Source organism: Anopheles ziemanni, chromosome 3 (genome assembly GCF_943734765.1).
Source record: "Anopheles ziemanni chromosome 3, idAnoZiCoDA_A2_x.2, whole genome shotgun sequence".
Taxonomy (NCBI): domain Eukaryota; kingdom Metazoa; phylum Arthropoda; class Insecta; order Diptera; family Culicidae; genus Anopheles; species Anopheles ziemanni.
The window spans coordinates 69,326,353-69,353,439 of NC_080706.1; the positions used below are offsets into that span (position 1 = coordinate 69,326,353).

Below are 27,087 nucleotides of genomic sequence, written 5' to 3' on the forward strand. Positions count from 1 at the left end.
CATCGATCGTGTCCCAATCGGTGCATGTTACCGAGCATCCGGCACAACGGGAGCACTTCACTGCGATCGTTATCGCACCTGGCATTTCGGATAGCACCATTGGAGATGAGCCGGACGAGGACACTAACGGTGGCGAGTTTCAGTCATCATTGGCAGCTTTGTCGATTGATCCGGCAGCCCCAACAAATAACGAGGTTGACAAACTCGCATTTGATAATTCCGTTGCCGCTGTGCTCACGCGCCAACAGCCACCTTTGGAGACCGTCCAGGAGGAAGGACCGCCTGCGCAGCTTGACCCGTCGTCAGCGCTGCAATTTCACGCCGCTGATAGTGTTCCTGGTTCAACGGAGCTGCAACGGCATCCCACGATCTCGGTTGTCGAAGAAGCGGCTGCGATGAGTAGCAGCGTCGAAATGAATCCCATCGGAGCCAGCGGTCGGAGTAGTGTTGCTATCAATCCCGGTAGTTTTATTCGAATTTCGGCTGCTTTCCCAGCGGTGCTCGGTGTGATCAGCAGGCGAATCGCGATCTCACTGGATGGAGAATTACGTCGGCCAAAACCACCAAACGATGTGCCGCCAATCCGTGCTCTCAAACCACCTGACGAGCGCATTAATCGGGTCGCTGTGGCTGGAGCCTAAAAGGAAAATAATTAGCGACAATTTTGACTGGCACGAATTTACCCGGATTGTGGATGCTGTCCTGTTTGTAAACCGCGTTGCTTTGACAGATGGCTGGCCCGTAACATTAAGCTGCGATTGTCTAAGTAGCACACAACACAGGGGTGTGTGTGTGTACTGCCGAGGAGAATGTTACAAATGGTTTGTAAAAACCTTGTAACGGAGCAGCTCAATGTAACGGGCTGAGTACCAACTGATTACTTTTGCCCGTGGAACTCACGGGTAAAAGGATATAAAGGGGGGCCACAGATGTGGCACACTCAGTGTGAAAAAAGAGCCCAATAAAGGACTAATTTTTTAGTTTTTCCCACAAAGAAACTCTCAAAGAATTCCTTTATTTCACACTCTCGTTGCAGTTGCAACAAGAAGGTTTTAAGAAGGACTTAACAGCGTATTTACAGACTCTTCAAGTCTACTAAGATTTTAGACTTAATGAGCGGTTTTATAGCTATCCTCAAAAGGTTTTAAGGATGTCAAAATTATTAAAACTATTTTGCCTGCTGAGAAACCTCTATAAAACCAATTGGACTTGGTACACCCATGTTAAAACATTGATAAAACTTGTAAAAGTATATAAGGTCTTGGAAATGTTACTTCCCAAGTAACAAGTCCTTCTTAAAACCTTCTCTTAAAACCAATGAGTGATTTTAGGTCTAGAAAAGGTTTTAAGGGATGGTTTTGACAACGTTCTGTAGAGTGGGCCCTGTTACACTTAAAACGGGTTTATGAAGGTTTTATCACAGCCTTTAAGATATTTTACTCTTGAGATGAGACTTAATGATGAGCATGAACAACATCGTTAGAACAATGATAAAACTTAAAATGTTACTTGGGTTGGGTATACAACAGAACGAGCACTGGATTTTCTTCATTAACTCGCTCAAACATTGACTTAATTTATTTTTTTGGCGTAGTTTGATAACAAATTTATCAAACAAAACAAATACACACTATCAAATTAAAAACAAAAACTAATTTAGTTAGTATTTTGTATTACTATCTTTGGGACCCAATATTGCCTGCCACCGTTTTGCATCGTTTCCACTAATTTTTGGCCAGCAACGACTGTATACAATAACCATGTAACATTGGCGTTGGTCGATCGTTGTTTTTCGACTTGTGTGTTGATCAGCACCCTAAATGTACCAATGGATTGAGGTCCATATATCTGGGGAAGAGTTTTGAGTGCTTGAAGCACGATACCAGTACTGCACGACGATATGTTATTGGTTATGTTTCATTGGATTGTTCAAATAACCCATTTTATCCTCGATGGTTTTGCTAAACTACATAGTTTAAGTTCTTCTAGCTGCCATTGATCTTTATAGCACAACACTGCTTCCAGCGGGTTCGACTTTTAGGGACAAATGGTGAATCTCTGGCATTGAATCAGGTTGCTAACACACCATCTGCCTATTTTATGACTCGAATAGATTGATTTAAGACTGAACGCCAAGAAAGCGTTTTCTTCTGTAGGACATGCGTGTGCCTCGACGCCAAATATCGCTGCTGACCTGCTCCTTTGTGCATACTCCAAGCGATGGATCCGAGGCAACGCTTCGAAATTCAGAAGCTTATTCCAAATAACGAATTAGGTTAGCGGGATTTTATTTTATAAATATTGTGTACATACTTTACTTTGATAGTTTAAAAGTGATTCACTACAAAGTCAACTCCGCCACGCGAATTCAAACGCACAGCATTACTCACTTCCTATTATTGAAACATGCACGTCATACTCTACTTACTACTTCGTCCACGTAAGGCCTATGTTAGGGGTGAACTGAAAAATTTGAATTACACAACTTTTTCTTCATTACTAACAATCAACACTACACAAAAACTTTCTGCACACCAACAAGTCGTCGTTTAGAGCGTACTACCCAGTATAGATAAGAGGAAACAAATAAGAATCAACTGGGAAAAAATAGTGTTAGTCGACCTATTTGAGAATGGAACAAATTGAAAAAATAGCCACATTTATGCGCTGGCAGAAAAGTTTGCGACAACAACAGTTTTAACAAGAACTTGCTGAACAGTTATCAACTGAACTTCATTACAGAAGGGTTGTATAATATGCTGTGACAAGTGAATTGATATTGAGTAGTGCGAAGTTCTCCAATGGAATAGAAAATATAAATGGAAGTTAGGAAATTGCCTCTGTTCATCGTGTTAAAGTTGCTGATTGGTAGGTTGCAGAATTTTTGAAAGGACTCGTTTCTAACAACATATTGTGTTGCTCAAACAGGAATGACGGTTGGTCAAAATTCATCCGAAATCAGCATAGACGGACCTCGAATTGTACCAATCAACAGTGAAACTACTCTCAAATGCGTTTATAACAATATCGCAGACGACCAAATGGTTGATTGGTATTTTAATTTTGGTACTGGCTTTACTCAGGTTTGTACACGAAAATTAAATTAGTTTGATTAGCCTAAAATATAAAATACAGTTCATCAAGTAAACATAAAATTTTTATTTTGTAGGTGAAACAACATGATCCAAGCTGGAATGTGCCTGTTCATAACACAGTACTCACTATTCACAAGGTAGTGAGTACAAAATCAGGGATGTATGCGTGTTGCATACGGCATAATATATGGCAATGCAGAACAACGCATTTAAGTGTTGTAAAATTCGTCGAAAATTCTAACCAACTTACACCCTACACAAGAAATGGAAGCAATCAATTGATTTTAAAAGGAAATCAACCATTCCAAATATTAGTGTATCATGGCGACTTTAATACAGCTGTGGAAATCGTCAAGATAACAAATGTTTCTCTTTGTGAACACTTCAAAACTACAAGCTTGACGATCGACCAACGATCGTGCATGGGGAAAAAAGAATACACGTATCGCACAGATTTTAATGTAGCAAACACAGTGATGGAGGAAAGCGGTTGGTTTCAGATAAAAGTCTCGTACAATGGTTCTGTCAGTTATTGCAGCCTTCAAATCCTTATACACGGTGAGTGAATAGCAACGTCACATACTTTTAAATATCTGTTTTAACAATATTCTGAGGTTTCAGGGCGACCGAAAATAGAAATTATGAATGAAACTCTACGAACCAAGAAATCTGTGGAATTCGTTTGCCGTGGACAAGCGTATCCTCCACCAAACATTGAGATGACATTTACGCCTTCCTACAAAAATGAGTCAGACTCGTGTGAACAGGAGACGTCTTCACAGCTAAAACACTTAAACGTACGGTAAACAATAGTTTTCTAAGTCTCCCGCTTTGACTAATCGAATATTCCCAGACTGTAAAACACTGAGCCAATCAATGAGGGAACATTAACGAACTAAACGACTCATTTTCAAATTATTTTGTTATTGTAGCTGCTCTTATTAAGAATCATGACCAAATTGTAAACACCATTTATTCATTTCCACATACTCTGAACACATTGCTCATGTACAAATTGATACTTTTTTTGCCATTATTTTTCATTGCAGATTACAAAATCTTATGATTCGATCGAATTTGCTGCAATTTTAAGTGTTTCTCCTCCATCAAACGGTACTGTGACATGCAACGCTTCGAACTCAGAAGGCTCCGATTCCGTTAGGGTTTTGCTGTTCTTTAATGCTAATTTAAACGATGAAATGACAATGAAAATTGTGTCTCCGGAAGGGAAGATTCATATTGGTGAGAAAGTACACTTGAGTTGTCGAGCAACCTCGTCCTATTTCTACAACAACTTTCTCCTACTAAACGGTGACAATTCGTACTCTGGTAATGGAATCAGACACAATGACACTTGGGAGGCGAATTTCACGATTTATCCACATGATAACGTTGTGACATGCATAGCTGTTGCAAAGATAGGGCGATTTCATGCTATTAAGTTAGATCTAAACTATGATAAACACGATTAGGATCGAAATTCGATAAACCCTGGACTGAATATATCCTTCGAGACACACATCACCTTAATAATTTTTGGAAGTATGTCAGTTGTGCTCATTGCAATTTATTGGTGGTGGCGAAAGCGAATCCAATAAACTGTATTTACCGATAAAATTAAAATGAAAAGACAGGCGTATGCTAGCGATGTATCCGGTAGTCAACTGACCTTCATTACTGAAGGTCTTCATTATATTCGGTAGGGTAAGTGCACCCATAGTGGTGCTAGTGTCAATAGTGGTTGTAGTGGAATAAAATTCTAGCTCTACGACGAAATAAATACAATGGAGTTATTTGTTCTTCTATAAATTGTTCTTTTATCTTCTGCGGAGTGTTCAAAAGATGAACCATCCCATTCCGTAATATAGAAGCTAGTCAGGTTGTACCAACATGCTGGATTCCTGGAAGAATCTATAACGAATATAATGATTTCCTTAAGGCTATTAATCACTACAAAATCATTAAAACTATATTATTTCGCTACCTACTTATACCAATATAATCGATTTACACGATATTAGAGCGTTTATGCATAATTTTATTATATTTTCATAGTTTTCACCATAGTGCCATTATAGGCACAAATACCAGAGTTGTTCCTATACTAGCCATAGATTTTTTTTCCACAAGTAACACAAAGAAGAAAGGAACGAATACAAGTTTTTTTTCCGTTTTTTGGCAATATAATAATGTAAATTAGGTTTTTTCTCTGTTTCTACAAAACTGACACACGTAAATACACTTTAGAATGGAACCTTGCTCTAAAAAAGCCACAAAATACGATGAAGTGGCTACCTCACGCATAAAAATTACAAAAGAAAATACCTCCAAGAATTGACGGCATCGAACCGGCTCACAGGAAATTACCGGACAACCGAGGAGAAAGAGAATGAAGTAGCGAGGAAGGAAAACAAAACAGAGGAGAGAAGGCTCGCAAAAATTAGAACTGAGAAACTTAAAAACGAGATGGCAAAAATCCGTAAGCCAAGAAGACAGGCAGCAAGACTTCGACGTCAAAATCATCATATTGTTAGCAACATGACTAAATTGGCTACCGTTACCGTAAAAACACGAAAGTTTAAAAATTCGAAGCAAAAGTAAATATATGAAACGAAAACATTGTTCACTTGAATACTCGTTCGTTAGTCCGATGATCATTGAGATTTGACTTTTCTGGTCATCATCTGAAGATATTCATCATTCAATGCAAGGTAATGCTAAAATGTAAAAAGTAAGCTTGGTTAATAAATGCAACATGTGATAAACAAATCAGCACCGGTATACTTACGTTCTGCAACGCGGGTGGTAACATTAAGTTGAAAAACTGTCCCAAAGCGTGAAATGTTGGCCGACGCTCTGGGTTGACGCACCAACATGACAGCATAGTGTAATAAATATCCTCATTGGCGTACTTCGGTCTTTCCAACCGATATCCGTCCCTTAGTTTCTGGAAAAACTCGTCGCTCACGGCCAGAGTGGCATACGGTGGCATTCCGAGAGTGAACAACTCCCACAACAACACGCCGTAAGACCAAACATCCGTTTTGATGCTGAACTTATGCTCAAAGATACTCTCCAGAGCCATCCACTTGAAGGGCACATGATCGTTGCGAGTTTTCTTATAGTACGTAACGCGGTTGAACTCGCGAGCCAGACCAAAGTCGGCGATCTTCACCACGCCTTTCTCGCAGAGCAGGACATTGCGAGCGGCCAGATCTCCATGGAATATGTTCTTGGATGACAAGTACTCCATCCCAAACGCGATCTGCATGGCCCAGCAGACGAGATCCGTGGTTCGCAAGATCATTCGAGATTCGTCGTCTGGGTTGTGCTCGCCTAGTTCAGGATTCATAATAGAAGTGATCCAAGCCATGGGCAGGTCATCGATACAATTGATGAATGTAGATCTTTTAGACTGCATGAAGCTAAGCACGTTCCCATATCGGCAATACTCCAAGATAATCATCAGTTCATCTGCAATGAAGAGAAGTGGGTTTGAACGCTCATTTTGTAACAACATTTACTTATTTTGGTTTCTACTTACTATTACGAATATTCTCAGTAACCGCTCCTAAGAAATTGACGATGTTCAAATGCTGCCCGACCAGAATCATCATCTTGATCTCCGAGATCATTCCCTGTAGGAGTGAGGCACATCCACAGTTTTTCGTTTGCTTCACAGCAACGGTTGTGAATGGTTCGTGGACCATAATGTCCTTTGCTTGGGCCATTATAACAATGCCATATTCACCCTCGCCAATCTTCCGACCGAATAACAGCTTATCCTTCGGAAATGAGTATATCGGTGGAATGGTTGATACTAAATCGCAAATCTGGGACGATTCTGCCCCTTTATCATTGGCTTGTTCATCTTTTTCGACTTCCTCTACTGCTTTGGCATGTTGTTTACTTCTACTCCACCAAAACCAAACCAACCCAACAATAGCAACAACGGCAAGGCATCCTCCAAAGATAGCATATGCAAACTGTACGGACTTTGTCTCCACTATGTTTATAGGATTGAAGAGGAATTCTTCGCCCAGATCTAAAGTCACGTTTTGAAACCCTCCTTTTTTGTGGTATGCCCTGCATGTCACATGCCTCGCAGAGAGCATTTCAATTATAAAGTCCACTTCCCAAGCGTACTTGTATATGTGTCCAGTTCGATTCAGTATGTATCGGTCATGGATGAGCATGAATCGGTTGGTGAAATTGTAAGCATTTGCTCGGCATCTAAAAACAGCTGTATCCGCTTTATGAACCACTCCTTTGGGTGATACGATCTCAAGCTCAAGTTGTTCGTAGGAATGGACAGGATACAGTTTTGCAGATGTAAACGAAGTACCTTGTGAATTTTTTACAAAGCACAACACAACACCGAATGCTGGTGGTGTTATTTTACCATAAGCCTTATGCTCGAATGTGTCATTCGTGTGTTCAACCTGCAAGAAACCGATTAAAATAAAATGATAAATATATCTATCTATATATATAAAAGTCAACGTTGTCTGTATATATATATGTATGCACTCGCATCACGCAAAATCTACCAGGCCGATTTGTACCAAACTTGGCAGAAAGGTAGCTAATTTTCCATGGTTGAATGATCTGAACTTCGTTTGTTGATATTCCCATACCTCCCTACCCCTCCCGAACACCTACCCTCTAAAATTAATGAAAAACAATTATAGATCAACAATTATTGAACGAATTGTCACAAAAATTGGTACAAATACTGCTGACATATGGACATATCATGGGTTAAAATATCATCCATCTAGGGGAAGGGAAAAGGGGGGCTCTCATATTACCCCCTACCACAAAAATAGTAAAAATGCAATATGGGTATCAATTTCGAGTTATTTATGGTCTCTAAATCGAATAGCTTCACTCTTAATGTTCAATCTTACCTCAGACTCCCTTTGCGTTTCTCATTTTCAGTAAAAAAAATAGCAATGCTCTAAACGAAAAAAAAGTGCATACTTATCATATCATGTTACGCAAAATCTACTAAGTCTATCTGTACCAAACTTTACTGGAATGTTGTTCATTTTTTATTCTTTCGAATGCCCTCCTTCCCTGCCCCCCTTTCGAACACCTATCGCTTAAAATGATGAAAAATAATAATAATTCGTCATTTATGGAATGGGTTCCTACAAAAATTGGACATACTATTTTAACATGTAGCCATCATGTGATAATATTTCATCCATTTGACGGAAGGGGTAAGGGGGGCAACCATCCTGCCTTTTAGCTCAACAATGGTTACAATGCAATATGGGTCATTTTCGAACAATTTGGGGTCACTTAATCGAATGGTCACAGTTTGAGTGCTCAATCTCATCTCTCCTTCGTAATAAATATTCTCAATCATACAAAATCGGTCAAATCAAATCAACCAAACATAATTATAAGAAAGCCAATTTTTCAAGTGCGAAATCTCCAACATTCTTATGCCTCCTTCCTGCCTATAATTTTCAATCACCCAAACTTTTTTTAACACGGGCCGCTTTGGGTGGAATAACCGTAGCGTTAGGCCACATTTACTCAAGGAGGCGAGGGTCGTAGTTTGGAGACCTCTGACGTAAACGATAGAAAATATCTAAAAAAATATGATGCCACCTTACAACAAATGCGACGGATTAAAAAAAAAGACGCTATCTAACACCGTAAATATCGGGGTGATGATAGAAGTGCTCTTAAATAATCGTCGATTATCTGTTGTTTTGGTCCAACTGTGGTTTAGGCACAGTTTGTCTCATACTTGCTTTAATGGATTAATTTTAAATGCTTGCACTAAGCTGGAAGCACATTTAAGTAATGAATGCAAAATGTATATTTACATGGTTTCGTCGACTAAAGGTAATACTAAAATTTTCAGCACCAACACAATGCCAACACTCTTCAGTTTGAAATTTATTTCTACCCAGATGAAATCGGGTTAATCAGCTAGTTTTATTATAAAAAAAACTTATAGACAACATTTTCATTTCAAATGCGTACCTTGACATCCATTAAAGAGATATCCGCAGTGCTACATTTCGCAAAATTTAAAGTTTGTTCAGCACACGACATGAATCCCATGGCGATTTCTGGCTCTAGCTCGCTTCGTACCCGACAGACGAACTGAACGGATTCATCAGTCCAAAGCGCAGTGACGTCATCCATTTCCACTGTTGGTGTAGCTGAGAAATTGAGTTTGGAGATGTTAGAGGATTAGACGTATAAAACATACCAAAATTAACATGAGCTCTCCAAATATCTTTATATTGTACTAATCTGTTTGTTGTATTGAAGCGTTTCTTGCACTAAATGTAGTCATCATAGTACACAAATCATGCCATCAATCATTCATGTACTTGTTCTATACAGGATAACTGCATTTGGAGTTGTTCGAAATGTGAACTAACTGAATCATTTGCTTCGTATCAACAGCAGTAGTTTATGAATCGTAAGTATATGCTGTGATATTGGAATTGGAACTTTCAGGATAAGTTATGTAGCATTGGGCATGAATAATATTTCCTGCGTCCCAACAAATCTTATTAAGCTTAAAATAGTCGATTGGCATAGTTCTGCAAGGATTCCTCTGTTTTTATTGTTTCTTCAGGCAACAATAGTAAATTTCAACGTTTGCCAATTAAACTTTAGTTATATGCAGCGTTGTTTTCCATATAAAAGTGGAAAATTCAAATCGATCGTCATCCTTGTGTAAAATGGGAAACATTATATTTACTTTGAAAATATCCACAATTTAACAATTTTCAAAAACGATTGATTTGATTCAGGCACAATGCATTTGAGGTTCAACGTCTTGTATTCTGGAACGAATTGTATAGAATCTATTCTCCGTGGTTTGTAAGTTATGTTTAACGATTGTGATAAACCTGGGTTAGTCATGAACAGCGTGTAGAAATAGTTGATGGAACTCAAATAATATATTTTTGACTCACCAACTACTGGCCATACGAAATAAATCAGAAATAGAAACACTTTCCACATTTTATAGCGCTAACTTTGAGTGATTTGGAGAGCAAAACTTTTTCCATAACGAAAAAGCATTTGCTTTGAATCGTTGGCACTTGTGTTCACTTTTCCTATTGAAAAGCAGAATTTAAGCAACCTTCATGTGAAAAGGTATGATTTAATACTGACTTATTTATTTGCTCAGTACATCGTTTGAACCGGTCCTTATTATTCTCATGCAATAGTATTTGTAAGGTCAACTGCTCGCTCTGATAAGTGAACTGAAATCGAGGTTGCCGTTTGCTTAAATATTTTTCTCATTTTCAAAATATTGGTCAACGCATAAAATCCATATTCGTGAGAATGAAACGAAAAAGCAACGCGAATGTTGACTTATTCACTGGCGGAGTAGAATGAGTAATTGGTTTGTTTGTATTCAACTCCTTGAAATTTATAAGCACGTGCATTAGACTAACAAAGTGATATCAATGCATTTGGAACAGTATTAGTATCAATTTACAACTTTGAGCTGCTTTGACGTTTCAAATACAGATCATAGAGTAAGCAAACTAAGCAGCTTTCAAGATATCAGATCTTTTATAACAATTTTTTAAAAATTTTAATTTTGTTGTTTGTTTTATCAAATACGAGAGATGTTTATGAATATACTTTTGAATAATGAAGGTTATGAAATTGTTAGATTGATTCAACCTATCTGAATTGTGTTTTGATGTAGAAAAGGTGCCGTGGTTTTTTGGTAAAAATATTAGATTGATGCACTATCGTGAACCCTTGGCCTCGGTACACGGGTGTTCATTTATTATGGGAATCTACGCCGTTGAAGTCCGAACTGCGGCCATTAATGCGGTAATAGTTGCCTTTTTTTCGCCAAACGTAACTTTAGAAGTGGGATTCAGTGCACCACTCAAAATTGGTACATAGTTTCTAAGGAACAACTCGGATAAGGTGTATAATTTTGCTTGATATTATGCTTGCTCGATATGGGATTTAGCCCTTTACACCTCCATTCAACATTTTAATATATAATCCATAAGCAATAAGAGCCGGTGTTTAAAATGCGCTCCTTATAAAAAACCATTAGTCATTATAAGCTAATCTATTCAAAAATTCTGTTTTGAAATTTTAGATTCGTGGCATTTGTACGTCAAGTATATGCGTTTAGTTTGAATTGCGTAAGGAAATCACTTTCTTCTTTAATTTCTTCCTATCGCGCTTGAATCGTAGCCTTTTTCCGAATGGGGGAATATTTTTTTTATACAAATAGTAATGTTAGGTTAGATAAGATAATGTTAGGTTAGGAAAGATTAGGTGATAACGATGTTCAAAATTCCAAATACTGGTTTATACACTTTATTCCTATACTATGGTAGCTATGGTAGCGAATATCGAGTATAGCACTCTCCGATATTTTTATTGGCTGATCACCGATCTACAATATACCGTCTTTAAGCCACAGAAACTCTCTTCGGAGAGAGTATACAATGCATTGGTATAATGGTATGAACATTTACTGTGGTACCACAATGTTTTTCTGTGTCGTGTGTGGTGCCACACTTTACTGTGCTGTGTGTGTTGGGTAGCACAGTAACACACGACCCAACACTTGTTAGAGGGCCTTTACCTCTAACGATCAATCCTTAGATTCAGGGCATGATGCCGTGCGATTTATTAAGTTGCGATCGAGGCGTCCCCTCGTCGGACCTTTGCTGCGCAAACCATGTAAGAATTATCCTCATCAAATCTTCTGAGGTACGTGAAAGCATTTTCTTGCTAAGGATCGCTGTTGATCTGCAGCTCCTACGTGCATAACCCATGCGATAGCCTCCCTGAGGGAACGAACTCATTGGCTACTCAATACTTGAGCCCATCTTTTTCGATGACGCGCTTCAAGTAGAAACGCTTCTTAACCGATATCGGACCACTGAACGTTCCGTACAATCCTGCCTACGAGCAATTCCGGTTACAACTCCGAGCTAAGTCCGAAGCATGATCTTGCGTTGATCCGAAGTCGATTCTGTTAAGCTTTGATCAATTCGATGTCAGACGGGTGGGCTAACATTTCCCAGTAACTATGATGGCATACTTATAATATGAGCTTGATGCACGATTCAATCAGTTCAACTGCTTGTTCAGAACGTAAATAAAGAATAAACACACGCAACACATGGATAGAAGCAACGCTTAAAAATTCAGTAGCTTATTTCCAAATAAGGAATTAGGTTAACGGGTTTTTATTTTATAAATATTGCGTACATACATTACTTTGATAGATAGTGATTCACTTCAAAGTCAACTCCGTCAGGCGAATTCAAACGCAAAGCATTACTCACTTCCTGTGTTTGAAATATGCACCCCATACTCTTCTTACTACTTTCTCGTCGTAAAGTCGATGTTTGTAGAAAACCAAAAAATTTGCATCGCAAAACTTTTTCTTCGGTGACTTCTACACAAGCAATTTTTGCACACCAACACATCGTTATTTTGTGTGCACCAAGCAGTGTAGATAAGAGGAAACTAATTGACTTCAATGTGAAAAAATAGTGCTAGACGACAGCAACAGTTTCAACAAGAACTTGCTCAACAGTAGTCAAACGAACTTCATTGCAGAACGATTGTATTTGGTATAATATGCTGTGACAAGTGAATTGATTTTAAGTGGTGGAAAGTGCTCCAGTGTAAAAGAGAAGAAAAATGGAAATAAGTAAAGCGGCTCTGTTCATCGTGTTTGCAATGTTCATTGGTAAGTTGCTGCAGTATTTTTGACAGGACTATTCCTTTATTAAAGTGTATTGTGTTGTTCAAACAGGACCGACGTTTGGTCAAATTCCAACTGCACATATTTCGGTTAAGTGGATAGGCAGACCTCGAATTGTCCCAATCAACAGTGAAACCACCCTCAAATGTGTTACTGAAAAGATCACAGATGACTGGACGGTTTATTGGTTTTTTCAATATAGAAATCTTCATGGGTTTGTTGAGGTTTGTCCGATGAAATTGGAACAGATTGATTACCCTGAAAAAAAGCATAGTTCATCGAGTTAACATAACATTTTAAATTTTCAGGTGAAACAAAATGATCCAAGGTGGAATGTGTCTGTTCATAACACAGTGCTTACTATTCACAAGGTAGACAGTACAAAATCAGGGATGTATGCGTGTTGCATACTGCATAAAACCAAGCAATGCAGCATAACGTATTTAAGTGTTGTAAGATTCATCGAAAATTCCAACCAACTTACACCCTACATAAGAAATGGAACCAATCAATTGATTTTAAAAGGAAATCAACCATTTCAAATATCAGTGTATCATGGCGACTTTAATACAGCTGTGGAAATCGTCAAGATACCAAATGTTTCTCTTTGTAAACACTTCAAAACTACAAGCTTGACGAACGACCAACGATCGTGCATGGGGAAAAAAGAATACACGTATCGCACAGATTTTAATGTAGCAAACACAGTGATGGAGGAAAGCGGTTGGTTTCAGATAAAAGTCTCGTTTGGTGGTATTTTCAGTTATTGCAACCTTCAAATCCTTATACACGGTGAGTGAACGTCACATACTTTTAAATATCTGTTTTAACAATATTCTGAGGTTTCAGGGCGACCGAAAATAGAAATTATGAATGAAACTCTACGAACCAAGAAATCTGTGGAATTCGTTTGCCGTGGACAAGCGTATCCGCCACCAAACATTGAGATGATATTTACGCCTTGCTACAAAAATGAGTCAGACTCGTGTGAACAGGAGACGTCTTCACAGCTAAAACACTTAAATGTACGGTAAAAAATAGTTTTCTAAGTCTCCCGCTTTGACTAATCGAATATTCCCAGACTGTAAAACACTGAGCCAATCAATGAGGGAACATTAACGAACTAAACGACTCATTTTCAAATTATTTTGTTATTGTAGCTGCTCTTATTAAGAATCATGACCAAATTGTAAACACCATTTATTCATTTCCACATACTCTGAACACATTGCTCATGTACAAATTGATACTTTTTTTGTCATTATTTTTCATTGCAGATTACAAAATCTTATGATTCGATCGAATTTGCTGCAATTTTAAGTGTTTCTCCTCCATCAAACGGTACTGTGACATGCAACGCTTCGAACTCAGAAGGCTCCGATTCCGTTAGGGTTTTGCTGTTCTTTAATGCTAATTTAAACGATGAAATGACAATGAAAATTGTGTCTCCGGAAGGGAAGATTCATATTGGTGAGAAAGTACACTTGAGTTGTCGAGCAACCTCGTCCTATTTCTACAACAACTTTCTCCTACTAAACGGTGACAATTCGTACTCTGGTAATGGAATCAGACACAATGACACTTGGGAGGCGAATTTCACGATTTATCCACATGATAACGTTGTGACATGCATAGCTGTTGCAAAGATAGGGCGATTTCATGCTATTAAGTTAGATCTAAACTATGATAAACACGATTAGGATCGAAATTCGATAAACCCTGGACTGAATATATCCTTCGAGACGCACATCATCTTAATAATTTTTGGAAGTATGTCAGTTGTGCTCATTGCAATTTATTGGTGGTGGCGAAAGCGAATCCAATAAACTGTATTTACCGATAAAATTAAAATGAAAAGGCAGGCGTATTTTAGCGATGTATCCGGTAGTCAACTGACCTTCATTACTGAAGGTCTTCATTATATTCGGTAGGGTAAGTGCACCCATAGTGGTGCTAGTGTCAATAGTGGTTGTAGTGGAATAAAATTCTAGCTCTACGACGAAATAAATACAATGGAGTTATTTGTTCTTCTATAAATTGTTCTTTTATCTTCTGCGGAGTGTTCAAAAGATGAACCATCCCATTCCGTAATATAGAAGCTAGTCAGGTTGTACCAACATGCTGGATTCCTGGAAGAATCTATAACGAATATAATGATTTCCTTAAGGCTATTAATCACTACAAAATCATTAAAACTATATTATTTCGCTACCTACTTATACCAATATAATCGATTTACACGATATTAGAGCGTTTATGCATAATTTTATTATATTTTCATAGTTTTCACCATAGTGCCATTATAGGCACAAATACCAGAGTTGTTCCTATACTAGCCATAGATTTTTTTTCCACAAGTAACACAAAGAAGAAAGGAACGAATACAAGTTTTTTTTCCGTTTTTTGGCAATATAATAATGTAAATTAGGTTTTTTCTCTGTTTCTACAAAACTGACACACGTAAATACACTTTAGAATGGAACCTTGCTCTAAAAAAGCCACAAAATACGATGAAGTGGCTACCTCACGCATACAAATTACAAAAGAAAATACCTCCAAGAATTGACGGCATCGAACCGGCTCACAGGAAATTACCGGACAACCGAGGAGAAAGAGAATGAAGTAGCGAGGAAGGAAAACAAAACAGAGGAGAGAAGGCTCGCAAAAATTAGAACTGAGAAACTTAAAAACGAGATGGCAAAAATCCGTAAGCCAAGAAGACAGGCAGCAAGACTTCGACGTCAAAATCATCATATTGTTAGCAACATGACTAAATTGGCTACCGTTACCGTAAAAACACGAAAGTTTAAAAATTCGAAGCAAAAGTAAATATATGAAACGAAAACATTGTTCACTTGAATACTCGTTCGTTAGTCCGATGATCATTGAGATTTGACTTTTCTGGTCATCATCTGAAGATATTGATCATTCAAGCCGAGGTAATGCTAAAATATAAAAAGGAAGCTTGGTAAATAAATGCAACATGTGATAAACAAATCAGCACCGGTATACTTACGTTCTGCAACGCGGGTGGTAACATTAAGTTGAAAAACTGTCCCAATGTGTGAAATGTTGGACGACACTCGGGGTTGACGCACCAACATGACAGCATAGTATAATAAATATCCTCATTGGCATACATCGGTTTTTCCAACCGATATCCGTCCCGTAGTTTCTGGAAGAACTCGTCGTTCACGGTCAGAATGGGATACGGTGGCATTCCGAGAGTGAACAACTCCCACAACAACACGCCGTAAGACCAAACATCCGTTTTGATGCTAAACTTATGCTCAAAGATGCTCTCCAGAGCCATCCACTTGAAGGGCACACGATCGTTGCGAGTTTTCTTATAGTACGTAACACGGTTGAACTCTCGAGCCAGACCAAAGTCGGCGATCTTCACCACACCTTTCTCGCAGAGCAGGACATTGCGAGCGGCCAGATCTCCATGGAATATGTTCTTGGACGACAAGTACTCCATCCCAAACGCGATCTGCATGGCCCAGCAGACGAGATCCGTGGTTCGCAAGATCATTCGAGATTCGTCGTCTGGGTTGTGCTCGCCTAGTTCAGGATTCATAATAGAAGTGATCCAAGCCATGGGCAGGTCATCGATACAATTGATGAATGTAGATCTTTTAGACTGCATGAAGCTAAGCACGTTCCCATATCGGCAATACTCCAAGATAATCATCAGTTCATCTGCAATGAAGAGAAGTGGGTTTGAACGCTCATTTTGTAACAACATTTACTTATTTTGGTTTCTACTTACTATTACGAATATTCTCAGTAACCGCTCCTAAGAAATTGACGATGTTCAAATGCTGCCCGACCAGAATCATCATCTTGATCTCCGAGATCATTCCCTGTAGGAGTGAGGCACATCCACAGTTTTTCGTTTGCTTCACAGCAACGGTTGTGAATGGTTCGTGGACCATAATGTCCTTTGCTTGGGCCATTATAACAATGCCATATTCACCCTCGCCAATCTTCCGACCGAATAACAGCTTATCCTTCGGAAATGAGTATATCGGTGGAATGGTTGATACTAAATCGCAAATCTGGGACGATTCTGCCCCTTTATCATTGGCTTGTTCATCTTTTTCGACTTCCTCTACTGCTTTGGCATGTTGTTTACTTCTACTCCACCAAAACCAAACCAACCCAACAATAGCAACAACGGCAAGGCATCCTCCAAAGATAGCATATGCAAACTGTACGGACTTTGTGTCCACTATGTTTATAGGATTGAAGAGGAATTCTTCGCCCAGATCTAAAGTCACGTTTTGAAACCCTCCTTTTTTGTGGTATGCCCTGCATGTCACATGCCTCGCAGAGAGCATTTCAATTATAAAGTCCACTTCCCAAGCGTACTTGTATATGTGTCCAGTTCCATTCAACACGTATTCGTCTTGGATGAGCATGAATCGGCTAGTGAAACTGTAAGCATTTGCTCGGCATCTAAACACGGCTGTATCCGCTTTATGAACTACTCCTTTGGGCGATACGATCTCAAGCTCAAGTTGTTCGTAGGAATGGACTGGATATAGTTTTGCAGATGTGAACGAAGTACCTTGTGAATTTTTTACAAAGCACAACACAACACCGAATGCTGGTGGTGTTATTTTACCATAAGCCTTATGCTCGAAAGTGTCATTCGTGTGTTCAACCTGCAAGAAACCGATTAAAATAAAATGATAAATATATTTTATTATAAAAAAACTTATAGACAACATTTTCATTTCAAATGCGTACCTTGACATCCACTAAAGAGATATCCGCAGTGCTACAATTCGCAAAATTTAAAGTTTGTTCAGCACACGCCATGAACCCCATGACGATTTGTGGCTCTAGCTCGCTTCGTACCCGACAGACGAACTGAACGGATTCATCAGTCCAAAGCGTAGTGACGTCATTCATTTCCACTGTTGGTGTAGCTGAGAAATGGAGTTCGAAGATGTTAGAGGATTAGACGTATAAAGCATACCAAAATTAACATGAGCTCGCCAAATATCTTTGTATTGTACTAATCTGTTTGTTGTATTGAAGCGTTTCTTGCACTAAATGTAGTCATCATAGTACACAAATCATGCCATCAATCATTCATGTACTTGTTCTATACAGGATAACTGCATTTGGAGTTGTTCGAAATGTGAACTAACTGAATCATTTGCTTCGTATCAACAGCAGTAGTTTATGAATCGTAAGTATATGCTGTGATATTGGAATTGGAACTTTCAGGATAAGTTATGTAGCATTGGGCATGAATAATATTTCCTGCGCCCCAACAAATCTTATTAAGCTTAAAATAGTCGATTGGCATAGTTCTGCAGGGATTCCTCTGTTTTTATTGTTTCTTCAGGCAACAATAGTAAATTTCAACGTTTGCCAATGAAACTCAAGTTATATGCAGCGTTGTTTTCCATATAAAAGTGGAAAATTCAAATCGATCGTCATCCTTGTGTAAAATGGGAAACATTATATTTATTTTGAAAATATCCACAATTTAACAATTTTCAAAAACGATTGATTTGATTCAGGCACAATGCATTTGAGGTTCAACGTCTTGTATTCTGGAACGAATTGTATAGAATCTATTCTCCGTGGTTTGTAAGTTATGTTTAACGATTGTGATAAACCTGGGTTAGTCATGAACAGCGTTTAGAAATAGTTGAAGGAACTCAAATAATATATTTTTGACTCACCAACTACTGGCCATACGAAATAAATCAGAAATAGAAACACTTTCCACATTTTATAGCGCTAACTTTGAGTGATTTGGAGAGCAAAACTTTTTCCATAACGAAAAAGCATTTGCTTTGAATCGTTGGCACTTGTGTTCACTTTTCCTACTGAAAAACCGAATTTAAGTAACCTTCCCGTGAAAAGGTATGATTTAATACTGACTTATTTATTTGCTCAGTACATCGTTTGAACCGGTCCTTATTATTCTCATGCAATGGTATTTGTAAGGACAACTGCTCGCTCTGATAAGTGAACTGAAATCGAGGTTGCCGTTTGCTTAAATATTTTTCTCATTTTCAAAATATTGGTCAACGCATAAAATCCATATTCGTGAGAATGAAACGAAAAAGCAACGCGAATGTTGACTTATTCACTGGCGGAGTAGAATGAGTAATTGGTTTGTTTGTATTCAACTCCTTGAAATTTATAAGCACGTGCACTAGACTAACAAAGTGATATCAATGCATTTGGAACAGTATTAGTATCAATTTACAACTTTGAGCTGCTTTGACGTTTCAAATACAGATCATAGGGTAAGCAAACTAAGCAGCTTTCAAGATATCAGATCTTTTATAACAATTTTTTTTAAATTTTAATTTTGTTGTTTGTTTTATCAAATACGAGAGATGTTTATGAATATACTTTTGAATAATGAAGGTTATGAAATTGTTAGATTGATCCAACCTATCTGAATTGTGTTTTGATGTAGAAAAGGTGCCGTGGTTTTTTGGTAAAAATATTAGATTGATGCACTATCGTGAATTATAGCCTTGGCCTCGGTACACGGGTGTTCATTTATTATGGGAATCTACGCCGTTGAAGTCCGAACTGCGGCCATTAATGCGGTAATAGTTGCCTTTTTTTCGCCAAACGTAACTTTAGAAGTGGGATTCAGTGCACCACTCAAAATTGGTACATAGTTTCTAAGGAACAACTGGGATGAGGTGCATAATTTTGCTTGATATTATGTTTGCTCGATATGGGATTTAGCCCTTTACACTTTCACATTCAACACTTTAATATATAATCCACAAGCAATTAGAGCCGGTGTTTAAAATGTGTTCCTTATAAGAAATCATTAGTCGTTAAAAGCTAATCTATTCAAAAATGCTGTTTTTGGAACTTTAGGTTCGTGGCATTTGTACGTCAAGTATACGCGTTTAGTTTGAATTGCGTAAGGAAATCACTTTCTTCTTTAATTTCTTCCTATCGCGCTTGAATCGTAGCCTTTTTCCGAATGGTGGAAGTTTTTTTTGTACAACTAATAATATAAAGATTATGTGATAACGATGTTCAAAATTCCAAATACTGGTTTATACACTTTATTCCTATACTATGGTAGCGAATATCAAGTCTAGCACTCTCCGGTATTATTATTGGCTGATCACCGATCTACAATATACCGTCTTTAAGCCACAGAAACTCCCTTCGGAGAGAGGCCTTGTACCACTGGTACACTGGGATGTTGGTAGCTATGGAATTGGTATCAAGGAACCAAAGGTTCATACAATGCATTGGTATAATGGTATGAAAATTTACTGTGGTACCACAATGTTTTTCTGTGTCGTGTGTTTTGCCACATTTTACTGTGCTGTGTGTGTTGGGTAGCACAGGAGCACACGACCCAACACTTGTTAGAGGGCCTTTACCGCTAACGATCAATCCTCAGATCCCTCTCGTCGGACATTTGCTGCGCAAACCATGTAAGAAATATCCTCGTCAAATCTTCTGAGGTACGTGAAAGCGCGTTCTTGCTAAAGATCGCTGCTGATCTGCAGCTTCTATGTGCATACCTCACGCGATATCCTTCCTGAGGGAACGAACTCATATATTCCCAAATAATGAATTTGGTTAGCGGAATTTGATTTTATCAAAACCGTGTACATAATTTATTTTGATAAATTGAAAACGATTCACTACAAATTCAATCAGCTCTGGTAAAACCGATGTTTGGGAAAAACCGAAAAATTTGCTTCGCACCACTTTTTCTTCTGTTACTTTTACATAAACACTTTTTGCACACCAACACGTCGTTGTATAGTGCGTACCAACCAGTGTAGATGATAGGAAACTAACATACTATAAATGTGAAAAAAGTGCAAGTCGGATTTCAGATTTAGAACAATTGAAAAAGATATGCATAGAAATGCACAAGCAAAAAAGTTTGGTATAAGAACAGTTTCAACAAGAACTTGCTAAACAGTAATCAACTGAACTTCATTGCAGAACGATTATATTTGGTATAATATGCTGTGACAAGTGAAATATGCTGAAACAAGTGGTGGAAAGTGCTCCAGTGTAAAACAGAAGAAAAATGGAGATAAGCAAATTGGCTCTGTTCATCGTGTTTCAACTGCTGTTTGGTAGGTTGCTGCAGTATTTTTGACAGGAGTATTCCTTTATTAAAGTGTATTGTGTTGCTCAAACAGGATTGACGGTTGGTCAAATTACAACTGATAGATATGGTTCATCTACGTGGATTGGCAGACATCGAATCGTCCCAATAAACAGTGAAACCACCCTCAAATGTGTTAATGAAAAGATCACAGACAACTGGATCGTTAAATGGTATTTTCAATCTACTTATATTTCTTCGTTTGTTGAGGTTTGTGAAATGAAAACGAAACCGATTGATCAGCCTCAAATATAAAACATAGTTCATCAAAATATTATTAAATTTCGATTTTGTAGGTAAAACAAACTGATCCAAGGTGGAATGTGTCTGTTAATAACACAGTACTCACTATTCACAAGATAGAGAGTACAAAATCAGGGATGTATGCGTGTTGTACACTGCATACAGCCAAGGAATGCAGCATAACGCATTTAAGTGTTGTAAAATTCGTCGAAAATTCTAACCTACTTACACCCTACACAAGAAATGGAAGCATGAAATTGATTTTAAAGGGAAATCAACCATTCCAAATATCAGTGTATCATGGCAATTATTCCATGACTGTGGAAATCGTAAAGAAACCAAATGTTTCTCTTTGTGAACACTTCAAAAATACAAATTTGGCGAACGACAAACGATCGTGCATGGGAAAAAAAGAATACACCTATCGCACAGATTTTAATGTAGCAAACACAGTAATGGAAGAAAGCGGTTGGTTTCAGATAATAGTCACGTTTGGTGGTATTGTCAGTTATTACAGCCTTCAAATCCTCGTACATGGTGAGTGAATATCAACCTCTTAGACTCTTGTATATCTGTTTTAACAATATTCTGGGGTTTCAGGGCGCCCGAAAATAGAAATGCTGAATGAAACAATGCGCACCGAGGAATCTGTTGCCTTCGTTTGCCGTGGACATGCTTATCCTCCACCAAACATTGAGATGACATTTACGCCTTGCTACTCAAATGAGCTGGGTTCATGTCAACAGAAGATGTCTTCACAGCTAGAGCTCTTAAATGTACGGTAAACAATAGTTCTCTAAGTCTCCCGCTTTGACTAATTGAATAATTCTACTAAAACACTGAGCTAAGCAATGTTTCGCATATGAACGGAATAACTCATTTTCCATCATTTTTGTTATTGTAGCTGCTCTTGTTATGAATCATGAAAAAGTCAATATAATTAGTTCATTTTAACATGCTCTACACACAAGAATGTACATATTGAGAACACTTTTGATAAGATCAAAAAAAGTAATAGTTTCGTACATACCGCTCCGCTACTTTTTTAATTACTTTTCGTTTCAGATTACAAAATCTAATGATTCGATCGAATTTACAGCGACTGGAAGCGTTTTCCCACCAACAAGCGGTATTGTGACGTGCAACACTTCGAACTCAGAAATCGCCGAGCCAGCTACGGCATTTCTGTTTTATAATAATTTAAATGATGAAATGACATTGAAAATTGTGTCTCCGGAAGGAAGGATTCATATTGGTGACAAAGTACACTTGAGTTGTCGAGCAACTTCAACCTATTTCTACAACAACTTTCTCCTACTAAACGGTGATAATTCGTACTCTGGTAATGGAATCAGACACAATGACACTTGGGAGGCGAATTTCACGATTTATCCACATGATAACGTTGTGACATGCATAGCTGTTGCAAAGATAGGGCGATTTCATGCTATTAAGTTAGATCTAAACTATGATAAACACGATTAGGATCGAAATTCCATAAACCCTGGACCGAACATATTCTCCGAGACGTACGTAAAGGGTGTCCTCGAAAGTATCAGCACGATTTAAAAAGAAATTGAATTTTTCTTTCGTAAACTGTGTTTGGGTTCTGTTCTGGGCTATTTTCTTTTTTTTTAATTAAATCGTATGCTTATGACCGCACTTTTGATCTGTCGCCTCCGATATGGCTCAGTACAGACTTGTCGTGAACGGTTTTCGACACTTTTGAACGGTTTTACAGTTTTTTTGAAAGCTTTCGATGTTTTCCGCATCTTTAAAATGTTTTCTCAAGTGTGCCTTCGTTAGCGCCCAAAATATCTCAATTGGTCTGGTCTTGGCCGACTCATCGTCGAGCTGATGCATGAGGATTGACCACACAGCTGCTTGTCGTACAGCTTCCAGGCCCGATATTTAACGCATGCGGCCTGATTTGCACTCTGTTTCGATTTCTTTTGGTTTTTGTACGATTTTAAATTCAATCTTCCTTTAGCACATTGGACGTTACTTTTTGAGGTACCCATTTGTTGAGCCACATCGCGAATGGAACTTTCCTATTTTTGTTTGGATGCTTTTGCTCTTTCCCGGTTCAACTGTTGGTCGATAGGTCCGGGTTTTTGACCACTTTTCGGCGTATCCTCGAAGCTGGACTCCTCCCGAAACATTTGGATGGCGGTACGTACGGCTCTGATACTCACACCTATGGTCTAATGTAATACTCATTCATATGTATTCATTAACCGTGCTCACACCTACCGATTTCGCTAATTGCCTTAGCGAAATGTTAGGAGTGGAGCACCATTTGTGCAGAACGCTTTTGCGCTTTTTGACGGAAATGCCTCACATTTTAACAGAAACGGTTGAAAAAAAATAGTTTCGATGCACTATCTAGTAGGTTTGAATGTAAACAATCAAACACATCAAGAATCAACTGTTTGGCGTCATCCGTTTTCCAGAAACGTAATTTAGAAATCGTGCTTATACTTTCGAGGACATCCTTTAACCATCTTAACACTTTGACGGCCGCACAATTCACGGTGTCGCAACGCTTTGCGACCGGCGCGTTTGCACTAGTTCCTCCGTATCTGGCCGCCCTGTTTGATCATTGTTTTTCAATCTTTATTAAAATTTACGAACGAACAGCAACGTGCCGTGTGAAATTGGTTTTCTTTTCATTTGATATTTGTTTACATCCATTAGTCTGTGGTGCGTGTCTGGTGATAGCGTTGACAGCACACCAAAATGATGTGATCGGATGCACACTGAAACGAAGCCATTACATCTATAGATGTACCCGGCCGTCAGAGTGTTGATAGTCTCTGGAAGTATGGCAGTTGTGCTCGTTGCAATTTATTAGTGAATGAAAGATAAAGCGAATGTAGTAAACTGAATGCCCGAGAAGACGAAAATGAAAAGACAGGCGTATGTTAGCGATGTATCCGGTTTCCGAAGTCAAAAAAAATTCCATGGACTTCAACCAAAATGGTGTTGATAATGCACAAACATCTAAAAATATTTTATTCAAGTAATTTTCAACATTTTTTATTTCTTGGCAGTTATTGCTCAACAAGCTCTTTTTACGCACCAATCGATATAATGTAAAAGAAATCCGAATCAACTTTACATTAGTACGGCGGCCTATTTGAGATTTGATCTAATGAAAGAAGTAGGAGCTTATCAACGGCCAAACAGAAATAGTATGTAACAACTACAGAAACAGTAAAAGCAAATAGAATTAAACAATAGTCAACTGACCTTCATTGCCAAAGGATTGTATTCGGTAGGGTAAGTGCACCCATAGTGGTGCTAATACCAATAGTGGTTGTAGTGGAATAAAATTCCAGCTCTACGACGAAATAAATACAATGGAGATGTTTGTGCTTCTATGAAATGTTCTTTGATCTTCTGTGGAGTGTTCAAATACCGTTACCGTAGATGTAAAAACCCGAAAAAATAAAAATGCGAAACAAAAGTATAAGTAAAAAAGTTTGTTCAATGATTATTGAGATTTGACTTTTCTGGTCATCATCTGAAGATATTGATCATTCAATCCAAGGTAATGCTAAAATATAGAAAGAAAGCTTGGTAAACAAATGCAACATGTCATAAGCAAATCAGCATAGGTTAACTTACGTTCTGCAACACGGGTGGTAACATTAAGTTGAAAAACTGTCCCAATGTGTGAAATGTTGGCCGACACTCTGGGTTGACGCACCAACAAGACAGCATAGTGTAATAAATATCCTCATTGGCGTACATCGGTTTTTCCAATCGATATCCGTCCTTTAGTTTCCGAAAGAACTCGTCGTTCACGGCCAGAGTGGGATACGGTGGCATTCCGAGAGTGAACAACTCCCACAACAACACGCCGTAGGACCAAACATCCGTTTTGATGCTGAATTTATGCTCAAAGATGCTTTCCAGAGCCATCCACTTGAAGGGAACACGATCGTTGCGAGTTTTCTTATAGTACGTAACGCGGTTGAACTCCCGGGCCAGACCAAAGTCGGCGATCTTCACCACACCTTTCTCGCAGAGCAGGACATTGCGAGCGGCCAGATCTCCATGGAATATGTTCTTGGACGACAAGTACTCCATCCCAAACGCGATCTGCGTGGCCCAGCAGACGAGATCGGTGGTTCGTAAGATCATCCGGGATTCGTCGTCTGCGTCGTGCTCGCCTAGTTCAGGATTCATAATAGAAGTGATCCAAGTCATGGGCAGATCATCGATACAATTCACGAATGTAGATCTTTTAGACTGCATGAAGCTAAGCACGTTCCCATATCGGCAATACTCCAAGATGATCATCAGTTCATCTGAAATGAAGAGAAACGGGTTTGAACGCTCATTTTGCAATAAGGTGCTACTGATTTTGGTTTCTACTAACTACTTTCAATGTTTTCAGTAACCACTCCTAAGAAATTGACGATGTTCAAATGCTGGCCGACCAGAATCATCATCTTGATCTCGGAGATCATTCCCTGTAGGAGTGAAGCACTTCTACAGCTTTTCGTTTGTTTCACGGCAACGGTTGTGAATGGTTCGTGGACCATAATATCCTTCGCTTGGGCCATTCTAACAATGCCATATTCACCTTCGCCAATCTTCCGACCGAATAACAGCTTATTCTTCGGAAATGAGTATTCCGGTGGAATGGTCGACACTAAATCGCAAATCTGGGACGATTCTGCCTCTTCATCATTGGCTTGTTCATCTTTTGCGACTTCCTCTACTGCCTTGGCATGTTGTTTACTTCTGCTCCGCCAAAACCAAACTAACCCAACAATAGCAACAACGGCAAGGCAACCTCCAAAGATAGCATATGCAAAGTGTACGGACTTTGTGTCCACTATGTTTATAGGATTGAAGAGGAATTCTTCTCCCAGATTTAAAGTCACGCTTCGAAATCCTTCATTTTTGTGGTATGCCCCGCATGTCACATTCTTCGCAGAGAGCATTTCAATTATAAAGTCCACTTCCCAAGCGTACTTGTATATGTGTCCAGTTCCATTCAACACGTATTCGTCTTGGATGAGCATGAATCGGCTGGTGAAATTGTAAGCATTTGCTCGGCATCTAAAAACGGCTGTATCCCCTTTATGAACTGTTCCTTTGGGCGATACGATCTCAAGCTCAAGTTGTTTGTGGGAATGGACCGGATACAGTTTTGCAGACATAGCCGAAGTACCTTGTGAATTTTTTACAAAGCACAACACAACACCGAATTCTGGTGGTGCTATTTTACCATAAGCCTTATAACCGAATGTGTTCAACCTGAAAGGAATCGTTTTAAACAAAATAGGAAATAAAAAATTTGTCATTCAAAGAATGGTAAATATTATTTTCTTTTCAAATGCGTACCTTGACATCCACTGAAGAGATATCCGCAGTGCTACAATACGCAAAATTTAAAGTTCGTTCAGCACACGACATGAACCCCATGACGATTTGTGGCTCTAGCTCGCTTCGTACCCGACAGACGAACTGAACGGATTCATCCGTCCAAAGCGCAGTGATGTCATCCATTTTCACTGTTGGTGTAGCTGAGAAATTGAGTTTGAAGATGTTAGAGGATAAGACGTGTGAAGCATACCAAAATTAGCATGAACTCTCCATATATCAGTATATGGAAGTTGTATGTTGATTGATATCTTCCTCCGTCTATTTTATATTGTACCTGTTTGTTGTATTGAAACGTTTCTTGCACTAAAATTAGTCACCATAGTACACAAATCATGCCATCAATCATTCATGTACTTGTTCTATGCAGGGTAACTGCATTTGAAGTTGTTTGAAATGTGAACAAACTGAAACATTTGCTTCGTATCCAAAGCAGTAGTTTATGAATCGTAAGTATATGTTGTGAT

General features: G+C 38.5%; 1 protein-coding gene across 1 annotated transcript; it reads right to left on the bottom strand.

The window, feature by feature from the left end:
* Nucleotides 1–17,749: 17,749 nt before the first annotated feature.
* Nucleotides 17,750–25,680, bottom strand: LOC131285369 (fibroblast growth factor receptor 1-like). The gene is made up of 3 exons (XM_058314222.1): nt 25,608–25,680; nt 24,975–25,536; nt 17,750–17,774 (listed from the first exon to the last, which is right to left on the bottom strand). Exons 1-3 carry the CDS (start codon nt 25,678–25,680, stop codon nt 17,750–17,752), a joined length of 660 nt encoding a protein of 219 aa, XP_058170205.1.
* Between the last annotated feature and the right edge of the window lie 1,407 nt (nt 25,681–27,087).

Coding starts and splice junctions, on each gene's coding strand:
- LOC131285369 (XM_058314222.1), bottom strand. CDS start 25,680: ATGATGATTCTGGTCGGCCAGCATTTGAACATCGTCAATTTCTTAGGA. Junction 25,537..25,607: donor TACTGAAAACATTGAAAGTA/GTTAGTAGAAAC, acceptor TCTTCATTTCAG/ATGAACTGATGATCATCTTG. Junction 17,775..24,974: donor TATCGATTGGAAAAACCGAT/GTACGCCAATGA, acceptor TCCATTTCTCAG/CTACACCAACAGTGGAAATG.